This window comes from Saccostrea cucullata, unplaced genomic scaffold (genome assembly GCF_032062105.1).
Source record: "Saccostrea cucullata isolate Sc308-1 unplaced genomic scaffold, CSIRO_AGI_Scuc_v1 ctg45, whole genome shotgun sequence".
NCBI lineage: Eukaryota > Metazoa > Mollusca > Bivalvia > Ostreida > Ostreidae > Saccostrea > Saccostrea cuccullata.
This window is the reverse complement of record NW_026939164.1, coordinates 322,858-344,444: the sequence shown is the minus strand read 5'-3', so window position 1 is coordinate 344,444 and position 21,587 is coordinate 322,858. Positions and strand designations below refer to the sequence as shown.

The 21,587-nt window shown below is 33.3% G+C and overlaps 1 protein-coding gene across 1 annotated transcript in view; it reads right to left on the bottom strand.

Annotated features, from left to right (window-relative positions):
• Positions 1 to 19,275, bottom strand: part of LOC134252407 (uncharacterized) — a 33,911-nt gene extending 14,636 nt beyond the window's left edge. Inside the window, exons 1-11 of the mRNA XM_062734879.1 lie at positions 19,068 to 19,275; positions 15,279 to 15,607; positions 13,486 to 14,290; positions 12,804 to 13,135; positions 11,011 to 11,815; positions 10,486 to 10,829; positions 7,650 to 10,150; positions 7,086 to 7,310; positions 5,929 to 6,098; positions 5,631 to 5,810; positions 3,802 to 3,975 (exon numbers count right to left, since the gene is read on the bottom strand). Of these exons, the coding sequence (XP_062590863.1) occupies positions 3,802 to 3,975; positions 5,631 to 5,810; positions 5,929 to 6,098; positions 7,086 to 7,310; positions 7,650 to 10,150; positions 10,486 to 10,829; positions 11,011 to 11,815; positions 12,804 to 13,135; positions 13,486 to 14,290; positions 15,279 to 15,607; positions 19,068 to 19,275 (6,073 nt within the window). The remainder of the gene's footprint in view (positions 1 to 3,801; positions 3,976 to 5,630; positions 5,811 to 5,928; positions 6,099 to 7,085; positions 7,311 to 7,649; positions 10,151 to 10,485; positions 10,830 to 11,010; positions 11,816 to 12,803; positions 13,136 to 13,485; positions 14,291 to 15,278; positions 15,608 to 19,067) is intronic.
• Between the last annotated feature and the right edge of the window lie 2,312 nt (positions 19,276 to 21,587).

Here is a 21,587-nt window from a genome sequence, read left to right as displayed (position 1 = left end):
GCTTTACGTATATCACAAATATGTATAAGGGAATCAAATCACTTATAAAGATGAACGGCACAACAACCGATTTTTTCTTTTGTAATGTCGGAGTCCGGCAGGGGGAAAACTTATCTCCTTTTTTATTTTCCTTGTACATGAGAATTATCTTGTTGATAGAAATATAATTGGTTTACAAAGTCTTACAACATCGATAGAAAATAATTTTATATGTGTTTATTTGAAACTCCTTATACTTTTATATGCCGATGACACTGTCATTTTAGCAGAAACTCCTGATGATCTACAAAATGCTTTGGATGAATTTGAAAGCTACTGCTCAGAGTGGAAATTATAAGTAAATATTGAGAAAACCAAAATATTAATTTTTTCAAAAGGTCCTTTGAACAAAAGAGTATTTTACTATAATAACAAGAGTCTAGAAACTGTCAAAGAATTTAAATATCTTGGTATCATTTTTTCAAGATCTGGCTCCTTTTTAAAAGCCAAGAAACATCTCTGTGACCAAGCCCAAAAAGCAATGTATGGTGTTATCAGAAAAATAAGACAATTTAACGGTTTTAACCTCCCTGTAGTATGTCAACTTGATTTATTTGATAAAATGGTTTTACCAGTGCTACTTTATGGTTGTGAAATCTGGGGTTTTGAAAACCTAGATATTATTGAACGTGTACACTTAAAATTTCTGAAACATATTCTGTATTTAAAAAGTAGTACCCCGAATTATATGGTTTATGGTGAAACAGGACTTTTCCCACAATCTGTAATTATATATTCAAGAATAGTTTCATACTGCTGTAAGTTACCGAATAGCACAAATAAGAAAATTTCATGTATATTATATCAATATTTAATTGCTAATTCACAATATGAAATTGGTAAAAACCCTTGGATTGACTGTGTTCATGGCATTTTTGATTCATGTGGACTATCTCATATTTGGAATGAACAGTTTTATTATCATCCTAATCAAGACTGGGTTACTTCTGTTGTTAAACAAAGATTGCAAGATCAATTTATACAAAAATGGTATTCTGATATTAATAATTCTTCTAAAGGTATTTTGTATAAGACTTTTAAAACAAATTTTGAGTATGAAAATTATTTAAGTATTTTACCACTAAAATTCAGAAAAATACTTGTCAAATTCCGTACTACTAATCACCGTCTACCAGTTGAGCTGGGAAGATGGACTGGTATACCATTAAATGAAAGATTATGTACACTCTGTGATGCAAAACATGTTGCCGATGAATTTCATTTTATACTTGAATGTAATGCACTGTCAAAAATCAGGAAAAAGTATATTAATGAGTACTACTCTACTAGACCTAATATTTTGAAATTTTCTCAACTGATGACAAAACAAGATGCTATGTCACTTAAAAAACTTTGTATGTTTATATCAAAAATTTACGATTTAGTCTGTCCTCCATAATTTGTTCCCCTTATTTATTTCATTATTACATTTATCAATATATATATATTTTTTTCATTTTCTTTTTCCATTTTTTCCCATCTCATTTTCTGATTTTGTATATCATATTCTTATACCTCTGACCTGATTATATATAAGCCTATACATGTTGTAAATATTTATCTTTGTCCTCATGTACCATGTATTTAAAATGGTGTTGAGTGAATAAATGAACATGAACATGTATCGGTAATGTTATGTACAAGCACTTTTACTAGTATAAACACAACCATTTTTAATGTATATACATAATTATTTCTTCAAAGTATCTTAATTGTTTTTATTTATTTTCTAATGAAAATATGTTGTGTGGTAAAAAAAAAATACAATTAATTACAAAAAATAAATTACTTAAATGATACTAATATTCTATTTATAAATTTAAATTAATTACTTTTTTGAATTAATTAATTCTCTGGTTAAATTTTGCTACTTTTTTACATTACAAAATTATTGAACTTGAATTTTTCCTTTAATTTTATATTTATTTTGACTCAAATTTCAACTGTAATTGGTATATTTTTACACTGTTTTTATTTCCCAAAGGAAATAATTCTCAGGTAATTCATATATACGCATACCAGAAAACAGACTATAGCCTATTGATCACTCAGGTGTAAAAATCAAAATGTTGGCTATGTGGGAAAAGGATTTTTCAAAATGTTGGCTAAGTGGGAATAAACCGTTAAATTAACGTAAAAGTATAACAGGTGTGCGTTTAAAATTTATTTGTTACTTTTTTCCTCGCAATGTTCGTTCGCTAACGCGCGGTATTCAATTTGTCGGCACGGCCAGGTGTGTTATGGGACCGAAGAAATCCCAAAATATGAAATTATGCTTGAAAGTACATTTAACAATACAAATTTTGGAGCAGAGCAAACAAGGACCACTAGAACATCAGGTAGAATACAGGAGGAAGCAACCCCTGCCAACCGATCACACCCGCCTATCGTTGCCAATATTATGGAGGTTTGTATACAATAAATTTCACGTACTCACGTTTTAACCACAAAGGCTACTGACATACACATATCGTTTACTTTTTCAATCAAAGCTTAGTATTTGTTTGGATTACACTTGAATCAAATACTCTTATACATTAGGATTACTTATTGAGTGTATATTTTAACAGAAGTTTTATGATGAACATTTAAAAAAAAAGATATACAAATTGTTCATGATAATCTGTTGTCAATAGACTATTATAAAAGTTTCTGACATCTTATATACTCTACATAAAGTAGATTTTTATGGCATGGAGAATCAGCCATGGTTGTCATACCATATTATACAGTTGTTGACTGGGGTAGTACGGCTGCGGAGAACAGTTTGCACTCCGGTCCAACAGATCGACTGTTTTCCTCACTCCAGTCAACAACTGTTTCGTTATACTACTTTACCGAATAAAAAGATGATTCAAGTTAGCGCCATATGGCGTTAGCGGGCAACAGTCTTTTTAATAGTCTATTTTAACAGTTCCTGGACCGACAGCTGGGGAAAACAGTCGAACTGTTGGACTTTTTAAAGTAAGAAATAATATAGGGACTGTTTAGAAGGGGTATAACAAATCAGATTACATCTTACATCTATATTTGGTCAAATAAAAGGGGTTTATCGTGCATGATGGGGAGAGCGAGCACTTCAACTTAAAATGTTCGCAACAGATTTTTTTCCAAATCTATTTGTGTGTGGGAAATATAGTTTCACTAGATTATACTCTGTTGTTATATGGAAATACTATGTACGTTGGTAAAAGTTGCAAAACTGCTTAGGTTTGAGGTAAGTCTGATCAAATAATGATTCGTTTTCATTATGAATAATAATTTTTTTAAATAAATAATATAAACGGATCAATTGAAAGACTTAAATGCAAGGATTTATTTTCATTTATATTTTAAAGAATGCTTCAGAACAAGAAATTGTAACATTGACAAAGAAGATTAGGCTATCATTCATACTTCAGATATCCAGAGGGTACGTTAATTTATTAGCTGCTGAAAAAAAAATATGAAGCCGGTTGTCCTTTCATTCCTTTGATAAATATACATCTAAAGGGTTTTCTCTTGAATATTTTAAATCATTTCTTTTAAATGAAAGCAATAGCCTAGTAAATTGTACTTGGATAAATATTCCATTTATTTTATTTGGTTTGTCAGATTTCAAAGTTACAGTACAAGTATTGAGTGGATAGATTTTATCATGAAGTACGAAAATTCCAAGTCACAGTTAACGTCAAATTGAACATTTTTTTTTTAAAATCAATAATGCCAAAGTATCTCTCAACATCTCATCAAAACATATATTCGTTTCAAAAGTAATAGTACCTCCTCTGTAAATTTCACGTTTTGTTACTGGATCGCTTGAATTAGTCAGTACTTCGTAGAGATATACCAATGGTTCCTGAGCATCTTTGTCTTTTGAAATGTCACGTGACTCACTGGATCCCTCATCGACCCAGTCCTCACAAAGCACATCAAAGGAATCGTTCATAGCCCTTCCTGTTGAAGATAAATCATATAATAAATAAAAGATTCAGATAAAATTCATTTAAAATGCAACGCACTTCATGGTTCATAGCATAATAATATGCCACTGAGTTAAAAACCAATACATGAAAAAAAAAATTTAATTAAGGTAGATCTTGGACAATTGTTTTAAATATCGTAATCACTCTGTTTATAGTATGATTACGGCCGCCGGCGGCCGATCTGTTTGTAGCCTAGTTGTGTTAGAATGTGAACATGGGATATTAAGTCGTTATTTTTCATTGCCTCGATGAAATAATTCTTTAAATTCGTAATAATAATAAACATAAAAGACGTGAATGAATCTTGTTAAAATTATCTTTATACCTTCTCCTAATGGTTGTTTTAAGTTTCAATTTGTTTTTCATTTTTCAGCAGATATTCATTAATTTATTATCTTATAAAAAGTTGCTGCATTAACTGCTCCCCAAGATGAGCGTGCATAAGAGATAAAAGCAAACAGTATTGAGTTTCCGGATAAAAAATACAGTGCCTAGAATAACAAGTATTTTCCAAGTTTTTAAGGTAGTATTCTTCTCTGGTTTCTGACTAGATGAAACATTTAAATATATTTGCTTATATGTCTTATATATTTAGGTGTAAGAGAACTCACAACTGTACAACTATAAATAGGAATTGTAAATTGCGTTTGAAAACTAGCAGGGACTATATTTTTGGTGGAATCGTGGCGTATGAAAATATATTTTCTGTCTCTCAAAATCATGAAAGAACAATAAATCTAATTATAATTTTTACACAAATAAAGCCTCGAAAAAATTTTGAAATGTAAATTAAACTTATAATAAGTAACTAAACTTTCAAAATATATTAAATAAATATTCAAACAAAGTAGAATTATGTGGGCTTTCAAACGCTTCCAATCAAAGTACAGATTTGAGCAAAAAATTCTTTAATATGGTTTTTTCTTAGTAAACGATCAAAAGTTTTTGTTTTTGTATCATTTTGTATCTTTATGTGACAACTTTACCATAGGTCCTACATGGTAATATCTTTTTATGCAAATAGAAAAACATTCATTCTTTTGAAATACAGGTAGAGATTGCATGATTGGCAACAGTATTTTGTTATTAAATGTCCAGGGAAAAGATAGTGACCTTTGACCTGACCTTCCCTTTAATATAAAATGGTCAAATAAATTCTCGCTGATACCATCATTTAGTGATATTGCCTTCTTGAATCTGTGAAAATTTCATTAATTTTTGAATACAAGAAATATGAGAAAAATCCTACCTTAAAAGGAAGTTAATTTTGTTTTGAATACATTAATAATTAGGGTTACAGATGACACTATCCATTAATTATTTCCGCATTGGAAATTTAAGTAATAAAAATCGCTCCGAAAAAGTAAAGCAAGGGAAAAGCTATTAAATGAAATGTATTATTCTTGGTAATGTAATTTTTGTTTTAATTTGATTTTTTTCTTTGAATTTATTTTTTCAAAAGTTCCATAAAATGCTAAAATGATATGTGTTTGCGACTGATCTGATGCTTTGCATCAATCAAACTTGTTTTATTATATACCAGAAGTTTATACACTTCTTAATTGACAATAAATGAAATGGGGAAAAATTAACAATTTCTCTTTAAAAATCTATAAAATTATACACCTTCATCTGGTTCGACTTTGCAGTTGCCGTTGTATGGTGGATAGTTGGTCCGAATATCCATTGCAACAATACTGAACCCCATTCGTTTTGCTGCCGTAGAGGACACATTGAGTTGCAAAATATAGCGATTCCCGGACTCAAATGAATTTTCTTTAATAACCATCGTTGCTGTGTTAAGTCCTGAAATTTATATTGTTAAAAAATGAAAGAAGCATTATAAAACAGGTTTTCTCGTGTAAAAGGCGCCAACGTGTTAGAGTTTGAAAAACGGTACTTTTTAAATAAACTAATTTTTAACCTGTTGCTGTTAAGTCCTCAAAATTATCAACTATTTCTTCTGTCCCACTCGTCACTTTCATGAGCTTCCAAGAGAATAGAAGCGTTTCATCGGGCGCACAGTCCCGGCACTGAGCGTAAACATTCATCTTCGATGTTATGGCGTATTTTTCGGCACAGTTTATACTGCAGCTATATTTAAAATAGATATTTAAATGCAAAAAGTTTTTTTCAATTTACAAAAGAAATTCTTTAAACTTCTGGTGTTTAAATATTGACATTGAACAAAAATGGACTTTTTCTTAACAACAAAAAACAAGAGGCTAATGGGCCACATCGGTCACCTGAGCACCGTGGCTAGAAAAAAAGCAAAAATCAAGCCAGTAGTAAAAATTTTAAATGCATAAGTGGTCCCGACCTACACCTAAAAAGGATGTGTGTGAATTGGAATACCTTAAATCTACACTTACTAAGAATGCTTTTTAAAAATATTTCTTTGACATACAGTGGCTTATTTCCCATAGTCTGATTTTTCATTTTGGCCTTACTCTACCTCTGGGGGTCATGATTTGAATAAACTTGAATCTATACTGAATTACCTGAGGATACTTCCATTTAAATATGACCAGTCATGGCTTTGTTATTCTTCAGAAGATTTTTAAAACTTGATTTCTATATATTCCTAAGTAAAACTTTGATCGTCCATTGTGGCCCCACCCTACCCCCGGGGGACATGATTTGAACAAATTTGATATACACTACCCGGGAATGCTAATTAAGATTTCGTACTAATTTTTTTACAATTCTTGAGTCAAATCACTTAAATATACTTACTTGTTACTTATTTTTGATATGATTTAAGCATTGATAAAAGATAGAAAACCCTACTTTGTGAAAATAAGAGGGAAAATTTGGCTCTAGTTGAAGATTTCTCCCAGGGGAGAAATCCTACTCTAGAGTACAGATTCCATGGGGAAAGCTAGCTAAGGGGAACCTTACTTTATAACACCGGTATGAAGATAAAAACTAAAACGAAACTGGAATTCAAAAATTACTCCTGTTTTGCCTTTGTTGAGTATTAATATTGTTTCCCCCCAAAAAACATCCATTTAAATACTTCCCAAAAACTTTTTAAAGTTGCTTAACTTTTAAAAAAGTAAGCTGTAATTGTTGTCTTACACCAAAATGACGTCAGGAGGATTTCCCGGAAGGATACTGAGAAACTGTGTAAAAGAGGAGAACTTTTGACCATCACTGACATTCACAGTGACTGCGTAACCATTCGCTGTCGTTATGTTTAGTATACGCTTTCCTCTTTCATTTCCAGTCAGAGTACACAAGTCCTTGCTTTTGGTTTTGTCGTTGAAAGAATCCTCTATTTCTTTGAAATCATTGGACGGAAAGCTGTCAATTAATACGTAAGGTATCACATGTAATATCATTTTTGAAAAAAATGATGTATCAGGTACGAAAAAATGTTTGTATTATGAAAAGTAATTACTTGCCGCTTATTATATTTTTTACAACTGTGGAAAAATTATCCAATCCACATTGATAAAGTTGTAAGCATAAAATCCTTTTCGTACGCATATGCGCTACCATGGAAAACAAAAGAAGTTTAGCTAAAACATTTACTAGTACTCATCAATCAGATCTATCTAAACCTATTTTAAGCGATATATAATGTACTGTACTAAAAAAGCAATCAAATATCAACTCTAGCTGAAAAAAAAAACAACTCACGCTTCACACTGGAAAGTAAATGTAAGGTCTTCATTATTTCCATATCCCTTGGCTGCATCATAGGATCCTGTTAAGGCATCAACCCCTATCGTCTCTTCGTTGATTTTCGCAGCTATCTTTGTTCCACCTATGATGAACGCATACGGTGGAGGTTTTATAAACGAAATAAACATATTTTCCTTAAGCCATGTCCCTTCAAGTGAAACATTTAATGTGATGTGATAGATGCCTGGTGGAATTTTTCCATGCTCATAAACATTTGTACCTTGTAAAGGACTCATTGGACTAACGTAATTGAAAACTGGTTTGTTAGTTTCATTTAAACATCTAAACATATCCCACTGAAACCCTGCTGTTTTTCCAATACATATAACTTGCATTCTGCTTGAAACAAAAACATCTCTGGACGTATATGCTTTCATTGGATTTTCGTAAGTAGCGTAGTTCCGATCAAATATTCCATGATTAGAGAAACAAGGATTATGAACGTATAAAGTTGCAATATCAAAAATCAATTCTTCAGCATAATTTGAACAATGGAATGTTAAATTATGCTTTCCCAAAGTTTGATACTTATACCTAATAATCATTGGTTCTGACGGAGTTATGTTTGCTGTTTTGGAATGTTCTTTTTTATCAATCAGATCTCCCGATGTAAAAGAACACGTAACAAATGGAAAAGGCTGTACTGGCGTAATTGTAATTTCTACGTCACCGGGTGGTAAAAGGACTGTTGCATTAGGAACAGAAAGTGACAATTTGTTTTGTATAACATAATCTACTTTTATTGGCACCTGTAAGCACACCTCCTCCACCATGGTATCATTTTGTACAATCACACTTGGGAGAAATGTTCCATAAGACATGTAAGTGACGTAGGCTATATTTGCATCGTTGTGCATTGTAACCTGTTTAGAGTCGGGATCGAACATATTTGTTGCACTATTCATTCCGAAAGCAGACAGCTGAAATGTTGTTTGAGAAATTATACCGGACTGTCTATCCGCCGTGAATTGGACGATTCCCATCTGAATCCAATAATGAAATGAATATTCTGTGTTATCTATAGTATTTTTAAACGTAAAAACCATGGAATGATTCTTCCTTTGAGTAAATTTGTGTGTTTTAAAAAAAGACCTTTGTGGACCTGCACCAATAACTCCGTCGTCAAAGTTCCATTCTACAATTATATTATTTGGCATTTTTGAACAATTTTTCAAAAATATGCGGAATTTGACATCCACTGGCAACGGTTTAGATATTGCTGTATGTCTGTAAGTTTCGTTTGGTGTAAATGGAACTTTCGTCATATTCATCAGTTTTAGTTTGTTTCCATAATCGATTATAAAATCGGACAATACGAATGATTGAACAGTTAAACTTGAAGACTTGTTCATAGAGCTTATATGATTAAAACAGGAAAAAAGAACACTATATACACCACTAGATGTATAAGTATGTGTTTTCACAATAGGATTATATCTCGTAATGACTGAGGAAACATTGGCCTCCAGGTAACCATCTCCAAAGTTGAAAGTACAGAATACATCTGTTGGAGGCGGTTGAGTGCTGTTGTAGCTCAGTGTGAATGTTTGCGTTCCATCTGGTATGGGTATCTCTTCCTCTACTGGGGTTAGTGTAAATTCGTTTGGTAATATTGGATGTTCTACTTTGATGACCAGTGTCACAGACTTGGTGTAGAATGGATTAAACATCCTTGCCCTCACGTTGTATATACTAGGTGAACTATAAGCTTTTTTCCATAAAGGCAAAGGCCAGGGATCCCAAAAAAGCTCACTTGCGTTGTTCTGTCTGATCGTTCCATCGTCATACTCGATTAAATACTGAAAATTTGAATTAGGAACATTGGAAAAAGATAATGTTATTTCCTCTTTTACCTTAGCATAGAATTTATTGCAGAGTAAGCTAACATTATCAAGTTTGTCCCAAATGTATATTATTGTTGTGTACAATTTTAAATCAACTTCCGTTTCAAGTGTTGCCTTGACGGTATAGTTGCCTTGTTTATTAAAGGTGTGATCAAACTGAAATCCATTCGTTTGCATTGATGTTAATGTCGATTCCCCATATACATGATATGTTTCAAAACTGGACCCATCATCATAATCTATGGTAATATTCATTTCACCTTGGGGCTGCAAGGCCAACGAATCAAGTGTTAAATTGAAGGTTACTAATTGTCTGGTTTCCAGGAGAGTTACAGGAGCCTTCATGGTCATCCCATGGATTCTGTGAAGCGCTTTTGTCATCGTGTAGTTTATTTTTCTTGATACAAAATTAGCAGCAATTACAGTGACATTGACAGGGCCTCCGACTGAAATTGTGAAATTTACTGTTATCGTTCGCTGTCCTGTGCCTTCATGCTTATAGATATATGAGGTGTTTGTGTTAATAAACCATTCAGTGACGACGTTAGATCCATCCAAAGTAGCATGAAAGAAAGAGATTTCATCCACAACCAAATGCGGAGAAACAAAAACCTTAAAAAAAAAACAGGGGAAAATTAGTCATGTTAAATTTAATTAGACCTTATCAAAGAACACTGTAAATATTAATCTGGCGGCCACCACATATATAACTAGCGGCCGCAAGAATCATATCAAAATACGTATTTATCTGGCAACCGCTAAATAATTATCTGGCAGTCGTCAATTATTTATGTGGCAGCCGCCAGATATTTTTTTTACCTGGCACCAACCGGCTTCCACATAACACAGATAGCTTAAATTTCATTGTTTTCTCTGAATAAACTTATGTACAATATGATATGATAAAACACATATCTGTATACATTTAACACTTGTACATTTCATACCTGAGTAGTTGTTATTGCCTCTTCATAACCTAATAACAATTTCTTGGAGACTGTATCAGAGAAATTGCTAATTGTCTGTTTCAGGTATAAAATCAATTCGTATTGTCCATATTGAAGAGTATTCATGGATGAAGAAGACATGATAAACGTCACTGTTTTGTTACTTTCCACAATAGAAGCCGCTGTTGTGTCCAGCATTGTCTCAGATGTAATATCCGCAGTTAATGAATAAGTAGCAGAAGCATCTTGTGTATCATAGATTAAATTTATTGTTGATTGTCCACCGTTTGGTAAATGGACAACATCAGAGCCTCCATTGGCTACATCAAACAAAGTAATACCAGCTGGAAAAAATGAAAGCATTTTAAAAATTATTTTCAGCCTTTGAATTTTCAATTTGATGCTAATAAGTATATTTAAATAAAAAAGAAGAAATTAATTTAAAAAAATAACGTAAATAACGCTAACATAGTATATTAAAACAAACAACAAAACAAAAATTACAGATATAAGAAAGATCCTTACAAAATTTATTGATGGTGTAACTGTTCGTAGTGCAAGTGCATTCGTTGCAAATGGTAGATGTAATGTTATAGACTCCAGAATCGTTGTAAGTATGGGGAAACGGCTGAATGTTGTATGGTTCATTTAGGACTGTGTCCGTGCTCTCTCTCAAAACTCCGTTTCCAAAGTCCACGGCATAGTCAAAATTAAAGCTTGGTTTGTTGGTAAAATCAAATACTACCGGGTTGTCTTTTGTATAACTGTCAAAGCTAAGTGAGGCATGTATTTTCTCACAGACGAGAATTTTGCATGTGAGATTGAAATCACCTGCTTCAGTAAAAAAGAGAGCTGAAACGGTGAAATTACCAACATCTGTATATCGCTTCGTGGATACCATTCCAGAAGTTCGCATTTGCGAACTTGACAGATCGGCTATGTCAGCATCGCTGCCGTCCCCATAGGTCAACCTTCGCTGAATAGGTTCCTGTAAGTTCGACGAAGGCAACATTTTAAATGTAATGTTTGTTTCTTCGCTAAGCCAAGCCAAAAATGGACACTCTACACTAACCCCGTGTAAAACCTCCACAACGACAAACGTGAAATAATTTGATATTCCATTATGGGCATTAAACGATACGTTGAATTCTCCCAGTTTTGTAAAGTTCAGATTAATGCTGAATGATCGAGATCCACTTCCATTCAAATCATAGATACAAGAATGATTTGAGTCCCATGTCCATTCAAGAAGTACGTTCGATCCGCTGGAAATTGAGGCCTCAATGATTCCTTCTGTATTCACTAGAAAGTTTGGAGAATTGGTCGTGATCTAAAAGAAGGATTTTAAAAAATTACCCTTATTAAAATACATTATCTGTGGAATATTTTAGAATTATGTACGCTTGAAGATTTTTTGTATGATTTCCTTTATTCTGTTTTGTTTTTCAACCTGCATAACACTATTTGGATTTTATTTTTTCTCTAAGTTCCAAACAGCAAAAGATACAGTGGTCATATGTAGTATTTAAAAAAGAAGTAATCAAAATATGTACTTGAGTTTCTGATTGACAATATCTATGTACATATGTATTTTTTGGAGAACAAGCACCGGAATTTCCATTGGCATTATTTGTGTCTCATTCATAGCAGTCCCAATTTTTTAATTTGAATCGAAATTTATTCAAACACTCCTTTGTGAAACAAATTTTTGCTGTGGACATTGATTAAACATTAAGGCATATCGGTTTGTCAATTACAAATACCCCCGGTATTAATTGTTATTCATACGTTGATTCGATATTCCTTTGAACTCAAAATAAAAGTTACCTAAGTCTGAATACATTTGTTTCATATTTGGATATTTAACCAGAAAAAGAGTTAATAGTAAATCACAATATGAAAAAATTCTAACACAAAGCAAGCTCTCGTTAAATAAGTTGATGAAACAAGAATATCAACAGTCCCGATTAATGTCAAGATTATGGAAATTCTATAGGGCGATGCAATATGATCTTGTCAGCAAATAAAATCTATCAGTGATTTGAATGTTGATAAATTGGTAGGCCATTATTTTCAGTATGATTTTCCGTATTCCTGATCAAGAAAAGGGCCACGCGGCTGACGTGACCGGGATGCCTTTTCCTTCATGGTATTGATTCCACTGGTACGTCTAAGGTACGTGTATTAAGAGGTCTGCTCCCGATTTGCATTTTAAGCTTGATTACCGTCGTTATTTCTATATTTTATCGCTTTAAAACATCCGTGAACAACATACTTTTTTAAAATATTCATTTTCATATTAAATAGACTCAACATACCATAAAACCTGATATTCTCTCTTCGTATACCAAAACCATATTTTTCATGGTAATTGAATCTTCATCGCAGGTTAATGTAAAATTGACGTTGTACTCTCCATAACTCAATCCCATCATGTAGGATGCCTGGATGACGTAGAGAATCGTCATATTTGAACTATTTATGGAAGCTGAGGAATTTTCCAGAGCTTTCCCTGTATCCAAAACAGCTGAAAACGAATACGAAGAGCCGCTGGTAGCATGAAACACCAGACGAATGGATGTTTGTTGTCCACTCTCTAAAGTTATAACATTGGATTCCCCGTTGGCTAATTCCAATGAATCCACATTACCTATAACAAATCAACTCCTTCAAGCTTGCAATAATATAGATTCCTTTATGTGTAATGCAGACATGATAAGGAATTCTCATGTGATAAACAAATTTTCTGTAGAATGGTTTAAAGCTTATATAATTTTTTTTTTTACCAATTATTTCATAAATTATACAAATTAATACGACATGAGGAATTTTACTATGCTTGCTTAATTAAATTGAAAATTTTCAATCTGTTGCTAATAAGTACTTAAATAAAAAATAATAAATAATTTTTTTAAAAATAACGTTAAAAAAATGAAATACAAAACTAGTATATCAAAACAAACAACAAAACAAAAATTACAGATAAAAAAAGGTCCTTACAAAGGATATTGATGATGTAACTGTTCGTAATGCAAGTGCATTCAGTGCAAATGGTAGATGTAATGTTGTAGACTCCAGAATCGTTGTAAGTATGGGTAAACGGCTGAATGTTGTATGGCTCATTTAAGACCGTGTCTGTGCTCTCTCTTAAAACTCCGTTTCCAAAGTCCACAGCATAGTCAAAATTAAATCTTGGTTTGTTTATAAAATGAAATACTACCGGGTTGTCATTTGTGTAACTGTCAAAACTAAGTGAAGCATTTATTTTTTCACAGACGAGAATTTTGCATGTGAGATTGAAATCGCCTGCTTCAGTAAAAAAGAGAGCTGAAACTGTGAAATTTCCAACATCTGTATATCGCTTAGTGGATACCATTCCAGAAGTTCGCATATGCGAACTTGACAGATCGGCTATGTCAGCATCGCTGCCGTCTCCATAAGTCAACCTTCGCTGAATAGGTTCCTGTAAGTTCGAGGAGGGCAACATTTTTATTGTAATGTTTGCTTCTTCGCTTACCCAGGACAAAAATGGACACTGTACACTAACGCCGTGTGAAACCTCCACAACGACAAACGTGAAATAATTTGATATTCCATTGTTGGCACTAAACGATACGTTGAATTCTCCCAGTTTTGTAAAGTTCAGATTAATGCTGAATGATCGAGATCCATTTCCATTCAAATCATAGATACAAGAATGATTTGTGTCCCATGTCCATTCAATAAGTACGTTCGATCCACTGGAAATTGAGGCCTCAATGATTCCTTCTGTATTCACTAGAAATTTTGGAGAATTGGTTGTGATCTAAAATCGATTAAAAAGAAATTTATCCCTTATTAAAAAAAACTCTGAAATATTTTAGAATTATGTACACTTGAGGATTTTTGTATAATATAATTTATTTTGTTTTGCTTTTCAACCGGCATAACACTATTTGGATTTTATCTTTTTTTCCAAGTTCCGAACAACAACAAAAAAAATACAGTGGTCAATTGTATTTCATAAGAAGTAATCAAAATATGTACTTGAGCTTCTGATTGACAATATATATGTGTACATATGTATTTTTTGGAGAACAAGCACCGGAATTTTCATTAGTACTAAATGTGTCTCATTCATAGCAGTCCCAATTTTTTAATTTGAAGCGAAATTTATTCAAAAACTCCTTTGTGAAACAAATCTTGCTCTGGACATTGATTCAACATTTAGGTATATCGACGACGGTTTGTTAATTAACAAAATTTATTGTCATTCATACGTGGATTCGATATTCCAATGCACTCAAAATCAAAGTCACCTTAGTATGAATACATTTGTTTCATATTTGGATATTTAACCAGAAAAAGAGTTAATAGTAAATCAATATATGAAAAAATTCTAACACAATGCAAGCTATCATTAAATAAGTTGATGAGACAAGAATATCAACAGTCCCGATTAAAGTAAAGATTATGAAAATTCTATTGGGCGATGTACTATGACCTTGTCAGCAAATAAAATCTATCAGTGATTCAAATGTTGATAAATTGGTAGGCCATTATTTTCAGTATGAATTTTCCGTATTCCTGATCAAGAAAAGGGCCACGCGGCTGACGTGACCGGGATGCTTTTCCCTTCATGGTTATTGATCCCACCGGTACGTCTGAAGTATTGTATAATGTAGAGGTCTGCTCCCGATTTGTATTGTAAGCTTGATTACCGTCGTTATCTTTATTATTTATCGTTTTGAAACATCCGTGAACAACATATTTTTTTAAAATATTCATTTTCATACTAAAAAGACGCAACATACCATAAAACCTGATATTCTTTCTTCGTATACCAAAACCATATTTTTTGTAACTGAATCTTCATCGCAGGTTAACGTAAAATTGACGTTGTACTCCCCATAACTCAATTCCATCATGTAGGATGCCTGGATGACGTAGAGAATCGTCATATTTGAACTATTTATGGTAGCTGAGGAGTTATCCAGAGCTTTTCCAATATCCAAAACAGCTGAAAACGAATACGAAGAGACACTGGTAGCATGAAACACCAGACGAATGGATGTTTGTTGTCCACTCTCCAAAGTAATGACATTGGATTCCCCGTTGGCTAATTCCAATGAATCCACATTACCTAAAACAAATCAACTCCTTCAAGCCTAAGTTAATATACATCCCTTTATGTGTAATGCAGACATGATGATGAATGTCTCGTGTGAAAAAAAAAATCTTCTATAGAATGATTTAATTCCTAGCTTGTACCAGTTTTTATAAACCAATAATTTCATAAATTATACAAATTAATAAAACATGAGGCATTTTACAATGCTTGCTTAATTAAATTGAAACTTTATATAAATTCAGGGATGATTGATTGATTGTATATTGTTTAACGTCCCTCTCGAGAATTTTTCACTCATATGGAGACGTCACCACTTGCATGTGGAGAGCTGCAAACTTTGTCCTATACTCGGCACTCCGGGCCTCGGTTTATACGGTCTCATCCGAAGGACCGGTCTCCACGTCCCACAGTGGAATTTACAGGAAGAAAAAACATATTTAAACCCAAAGATTTTCTAGTTGAGTCTATTTAATAACAGTTTCAATTTGAGAAAAATTTCTTATGTATAAACCAAAACCATAAAGCAATTCCTAATAGTTAACCAAGTATAATTAATATTGTTCAAATAAAAGACCAATGAACATTCTCACAAGAATGAAATCAGATTGTGTAAGTAAAACTGTAATACTAGTTATTTTTTAATGCAATGACATCCTTTCCTTGTCAATTTGACGATAAAAAGTTCTATGAATTCTTTTTACAGTATTTCTTTAACTTCACAAAAAATGTGAACAATTAATTTAAAAATATGAAATGCGAACAATTAAATAAATCACAGAGGGATAAAAAATAAACTTACCGGACATCACACAGCTTGAGCAAAAGAGAAGAAGAAAAATAATAAAGTAACCCTTCATTCTTAATTATTATCTTCAATGCTCTACCAAATAGCTATGAATCGCCTTATTCCATATCATTGCATGCATGAATGTGCGTCTCTGAAAATACAATATCACTGCAACTTTCGCCTACGTGCACTTCTAAAATGGTTAATTTTTCATTGGCTGGTTAGGTCTTTAATAAATATTAGATAGTTCATCTAGGATATATTAAAGAAAATTAATTATTTATATTCATAACTGACATTAAAAAGGCATCTAAAGTGACTGTTTATCTGAAGCACTGTGATCTGTAAACCGAAAATATCTAGGTCTCATATATCGTTTTGTGTAAGAGAAAAAAAAGGTTTGAAGAAATTTTGCAATTAATACAAGTGTACTTACAATTTATATAATTGTAACGAATAACTTTTCTGGGTTTTTTTTTTTATAAGGCAAGCACAATTTATATAGCTGCATTCAATTTAATTATTTTTTCGGTCTGATTCCTGTACAAAGACAATATTTTTTAGATGTTTTCGTATTTATAATTACATGTATTCGAATAAATCATGATAATGGTTTACTTTTGGGATATTTAGTAAATATGAAAGAATATAATTGTGTTAGTCTGAAGAGCAATAATAATAGAATAGATATATATTAAATATTTGCGTTCTTATTTCACTTTGAAACCTATGATCACTTTGATTCTTTTAAACCTCGGCGGTTTTATTAAGTACATCAAAATTTACTAAATAGACACACGCCATCAGAACGAATGTAAAAGACAAATTAGAAAACCAGAATGGAATTACATAAACACAGCAATCCTAGAAGGTATGGAACAGAATAACCCAAAACCATTCTGGAAATACTAGTATGTTAAATCACGGAAACAGGAAAATACCGGAGTCGGGGAGTAGCACCTCTTAAAGATAAAGGACATTTAATTAACGACAGCTAAGAAAAAGCAAAACTCCTTCTGAGAAAATTTTTATCGGTCTTTACAAAGAAGAAAGTAGAGGTAATGTCCTCGACAAACAAAATTTAAGCAGGAATAAAAAGAATCATCATTAGGGAAAGGTGTGGTAAAACTGCTGAAAAAAATCCACCCATCAAAAGCAGTCGAATCTGATGACAACTTAAACAGAGTCCTAAAACAATATGCAGACCACATAGCACCATCATTGTCGATTATATACCAAACCTCTCTAGATACTGGGAATCTATCAAAAGACTGGCTCAGCGCAAATATATCTTGAATTTACAAAAAAAAAAGGAGATAAAAATGCAACTGTAAACCACAGACCAGTCTCCTTCACATCAGTACCTTGCAAACTACTAGAGCGTAAATATATGTCGACAAATGATGAAACACTTGGAAAACAAATAAGTATTAACATCCCTGAAGCGTGGCTTCAGGTCTGGATATTCATGTGAAATCCAGCTCACTATAACCATACTTGACATGTTTAAATCCTACGATAATGGACATCAAGTAATCATAGCAATCCTGGATCTCTCCAAAGCATTCGACACTGTTCCCCATGATAGACTCCTTCACAAACTTGAACAATATGGGATACGAGGAGACATTCATACCTGGCTAACAAACTAAACCTTACAAAAAGGACAATAAGAGTTCAGTCAGAATTGGAATACTTAGATGATCAATGTGGAATCCGGGGTACCGCAGGGAACCGTTCTTGGACCAATACTTTTTTCTGTCACATTAATCACCAACCCGATGCTAGGATTGTATCAATATATCGTATATTCAATACGTATCGATATTATAGAATGTATCGTATCGAAAAAAATAATTTCTAATACGTATCGGACAGGCAGATTTTCTTATAATTCTGTGAAAAAGTTGGGACTTTCAATCAGCAAAGGTTACATTTTTCCCTGCTTTGAATTAAAATTAATCAATAATGATATAATCATTAAGGAGATAGCACATCTTTAATAGATAAATATTATAAAAACACACATCTTTATTTAACATGTTGTATTCACACTTATTAAAAATTTGAATTTGAAGTGTAAATCGTTATGACAGTGATACAAGAACTTCAAATTGGGTTGTAAAACAATTATTTTTTTTATTTAAAATTCATGAATTAATTGAATTGTAAGACCTTTTAAAAGACTTTTTTTAAGAATCCTGACCAATATATCGGATATCGCTTTATAAAATATCGTATTCTTCAATGATTTTAAGGCTTTCTTGATTTTCTGTTTCTTTCCATTTGTTCATTTAGTTTGATGAGGACTTTACCATCTTTGTCTTTGACCGGTTTAGACTTGCATGTTTTACGTCTACTTAATGTTTTGGTGATGTTGTAGAGAGTTTTTATATTTCCCATGTAGGCAGCTCTTTCTGCTTATGTTACAAGTTGGTTGACACACTCTCTTTTGTCATTCCTGCATGATTGTTTTAATTTCCTTATCTAAAGTTTGGCGCTTGGCATGTGCATCACTCTTTTGTGCTCTTGTTTTCGCGTTGTTAACTTTTTCTTTCATTTAACGGCTTTCTTCAACCTTCTGCCAAGTGGTATCAGACATCCATTTACTCTTCTTGTTGGTTTTCCTTCATAGGACTTCTTCACATGTATTCTTGATCATATCCCTTCCAGCAGTCCATTCACCCTCAATATCTAGTTCTTGATCCTCGCTGTATAGTGCACTGAATCTATTCCTCAGTTCTAATTGGAATATGTCCTTATCAGTCAGGTTTTTCAGTTTGTCTACATTGTACTTTAATTTCATTTTCTCAATTTTTGCATTCTTTGCCAGTTTGATTTTCACTTTGGCTAGTAACATGTGGTAGTCGGAATTAACGTCTGCTCCTCTCATGGCTCTTACATCCTGCAACGAACTTCTCCATCTTTGACTAATCATAATGTGGTCGATCTGGTTCTTTGTTTTGCCGTCTGGTAATTCCCAGGCCGTTTTGTGGATGTTTTTTTGTGAGGGAAAAGGCTTTCTCCTATCACTAGTTCGCTCGTTTCGCAAAATTCAGTTAGTCTATCTCCATTTTCATTCCTCTACAATACTGTGCTTTCACGTTACTTTTTCTCTGCTTTTGTTACTCTGGCCGACCTTAGAATTCATGTCACCGCGTACCCATCACTATTCTAATATTTCTCTTTGGGGTGTTGTTCCAAATTTGCTGTAGTTTTTCATAGAAGTTATCAATAACCTCTTCCTCAGCCTCATTGATTGGTGCATAGCACTGAATGATGGTAAAGTTTTGGCATTTAGCTTTAAATCGCACCCACATTATTCTTTCATTGACAGGTTCCCATTCCATGAGACTTTTTTTTTGTTTTTTGTTTTGCTTTCTTAATTGCATTATCGCCACTCCTTTTGTGTGATGATCCTTTTTGTTCTCATTTCCAGAATAAAGAACTTCTCCTGTAATCAGTGTTATATTTCCACTTTGATTCCATCTTGCTTCACTTATGCCTAGAACGTCGATGCTGTAGTTTCTCATTTCCTTAGCTATTCGTGCGCATCGTCCCGTCTCGTACATTGTACGTACATTCCACTTGGCAACTTTTGTGACTGATTTGGGTGAAAACAGAGGTATCGGTTTGCTTAACGTCATTCTCTGTTTTGCATGGCGGTCTTCATTTGCATTTTCAATGACAATAACATCAGCTCCAACCCTTGAAGGGCAAGCATAGTTAACGTCGATCTGTAGCAGTTTCTGTAATCATGGGTTTTTTACAGGACAAGGTGATTAACCTGGTGCCCAACCCCCTGCCTGAAGGGCCAGAGATTTGTAGTCAAGGTCTTCATTCTCTAGATTAGCTGCTATCCAAAGCTAATGACTCCAGCCTAGCCATTGATTGATTTTTATATCAAATTCCATCTCTTAGAATGGTTGTCTATCATGGCTAACGACTCCAATCTAGCCGGCTATTAACCAATAGCTGGGGCAAGGTTAATGAGTGCTAGGGCATGTCCACACGCCGGTGGGCCTACACACTGGGGTCTTTGCTATCCCGAGATCCCCTCCAATTTAGCCCAGCGTGCAAGGACCCCAGTTTACCATGCATCGCCACGAGGAGGCATTGAAGGAGTCTTGGTAGTGAAGAGTCTTTGTACTGGCGGGGAAAGATTTACGCATTCTACTCTCCTTTTCACCTATAAGTAGGCTAGCCAGCGGCAGCAATGGATCTATAGGCGTTTGATCCTGCCGCATTAGACGCATTTCACTACCCAGTGGCAAGGCACCAATACACTGTATATCTTATAATGGATAAATATTTTTTAGTTTTTGTCGTGTCCGTCCGTCTGCCTAGCTGTCTGTCTAGCTGTCTCTATGTCTGTCTGTCTGTTTGTCCGCAAAATCTTTAACCTTGCCTATAACTTTTGATTTAGTAGAGCTATGGCATTCATATTTCACATGTGTATTCCTTGTGACAAGACCTTCTTTTGGGTACCACCAAATTTGACCTTCTGACCTTGACCTTGGAGTTTGACCCACTTTTACACAAAAATTTTGAACATTTACTTTGGCCATATCTATTGAGCAGTACACAGTAGGACATTTAAACTTGAGATATATAATCTTTGTATAAAGACCTTTCATTAGATACCAACAACTTTGACATTTTGACCTTGACCTTTGACATTTCTGTAATTATGAAAAATCTTCAACCTTGGCTATAAATTTTGAACGGTAAATGCTAGGGCTTTTATACTTCAAATATGTAATCCCTGTGAAAAGATGCTTTATTGGGTACCAAGAACCAAGAACCTTGATTCTTTAAAATACAACCTTGAACATAATTTTTCAAATGTTAGGACTAGGGCTTTCATACTTCACATATTTACTCCTTCTGACAAAACCTTTCATTTGATGTCAAAAACCTTGACCCTTTGACCTTGACCTTGGAGTTTGACCCATTTTTACACAAAAATTCCGAACTTTTCTTTTGGCCCTAATTTTTTAAACGGTAGATACTAGGAATTTCATATTTCAAATATCAATTCTTTTTGGCAAGACCTCTCATTTGAAAACAAAACAATTTTTACCTTTTGACCTTGACCTTGGAGATTTCTGAACTTACGAAAAAAAACTTGAACCTTGACTATAACTTTTGAACGGTGAGGGACTTTCATGCTTTAAATATGTCATTCTTGAGAGAAGACCTTTT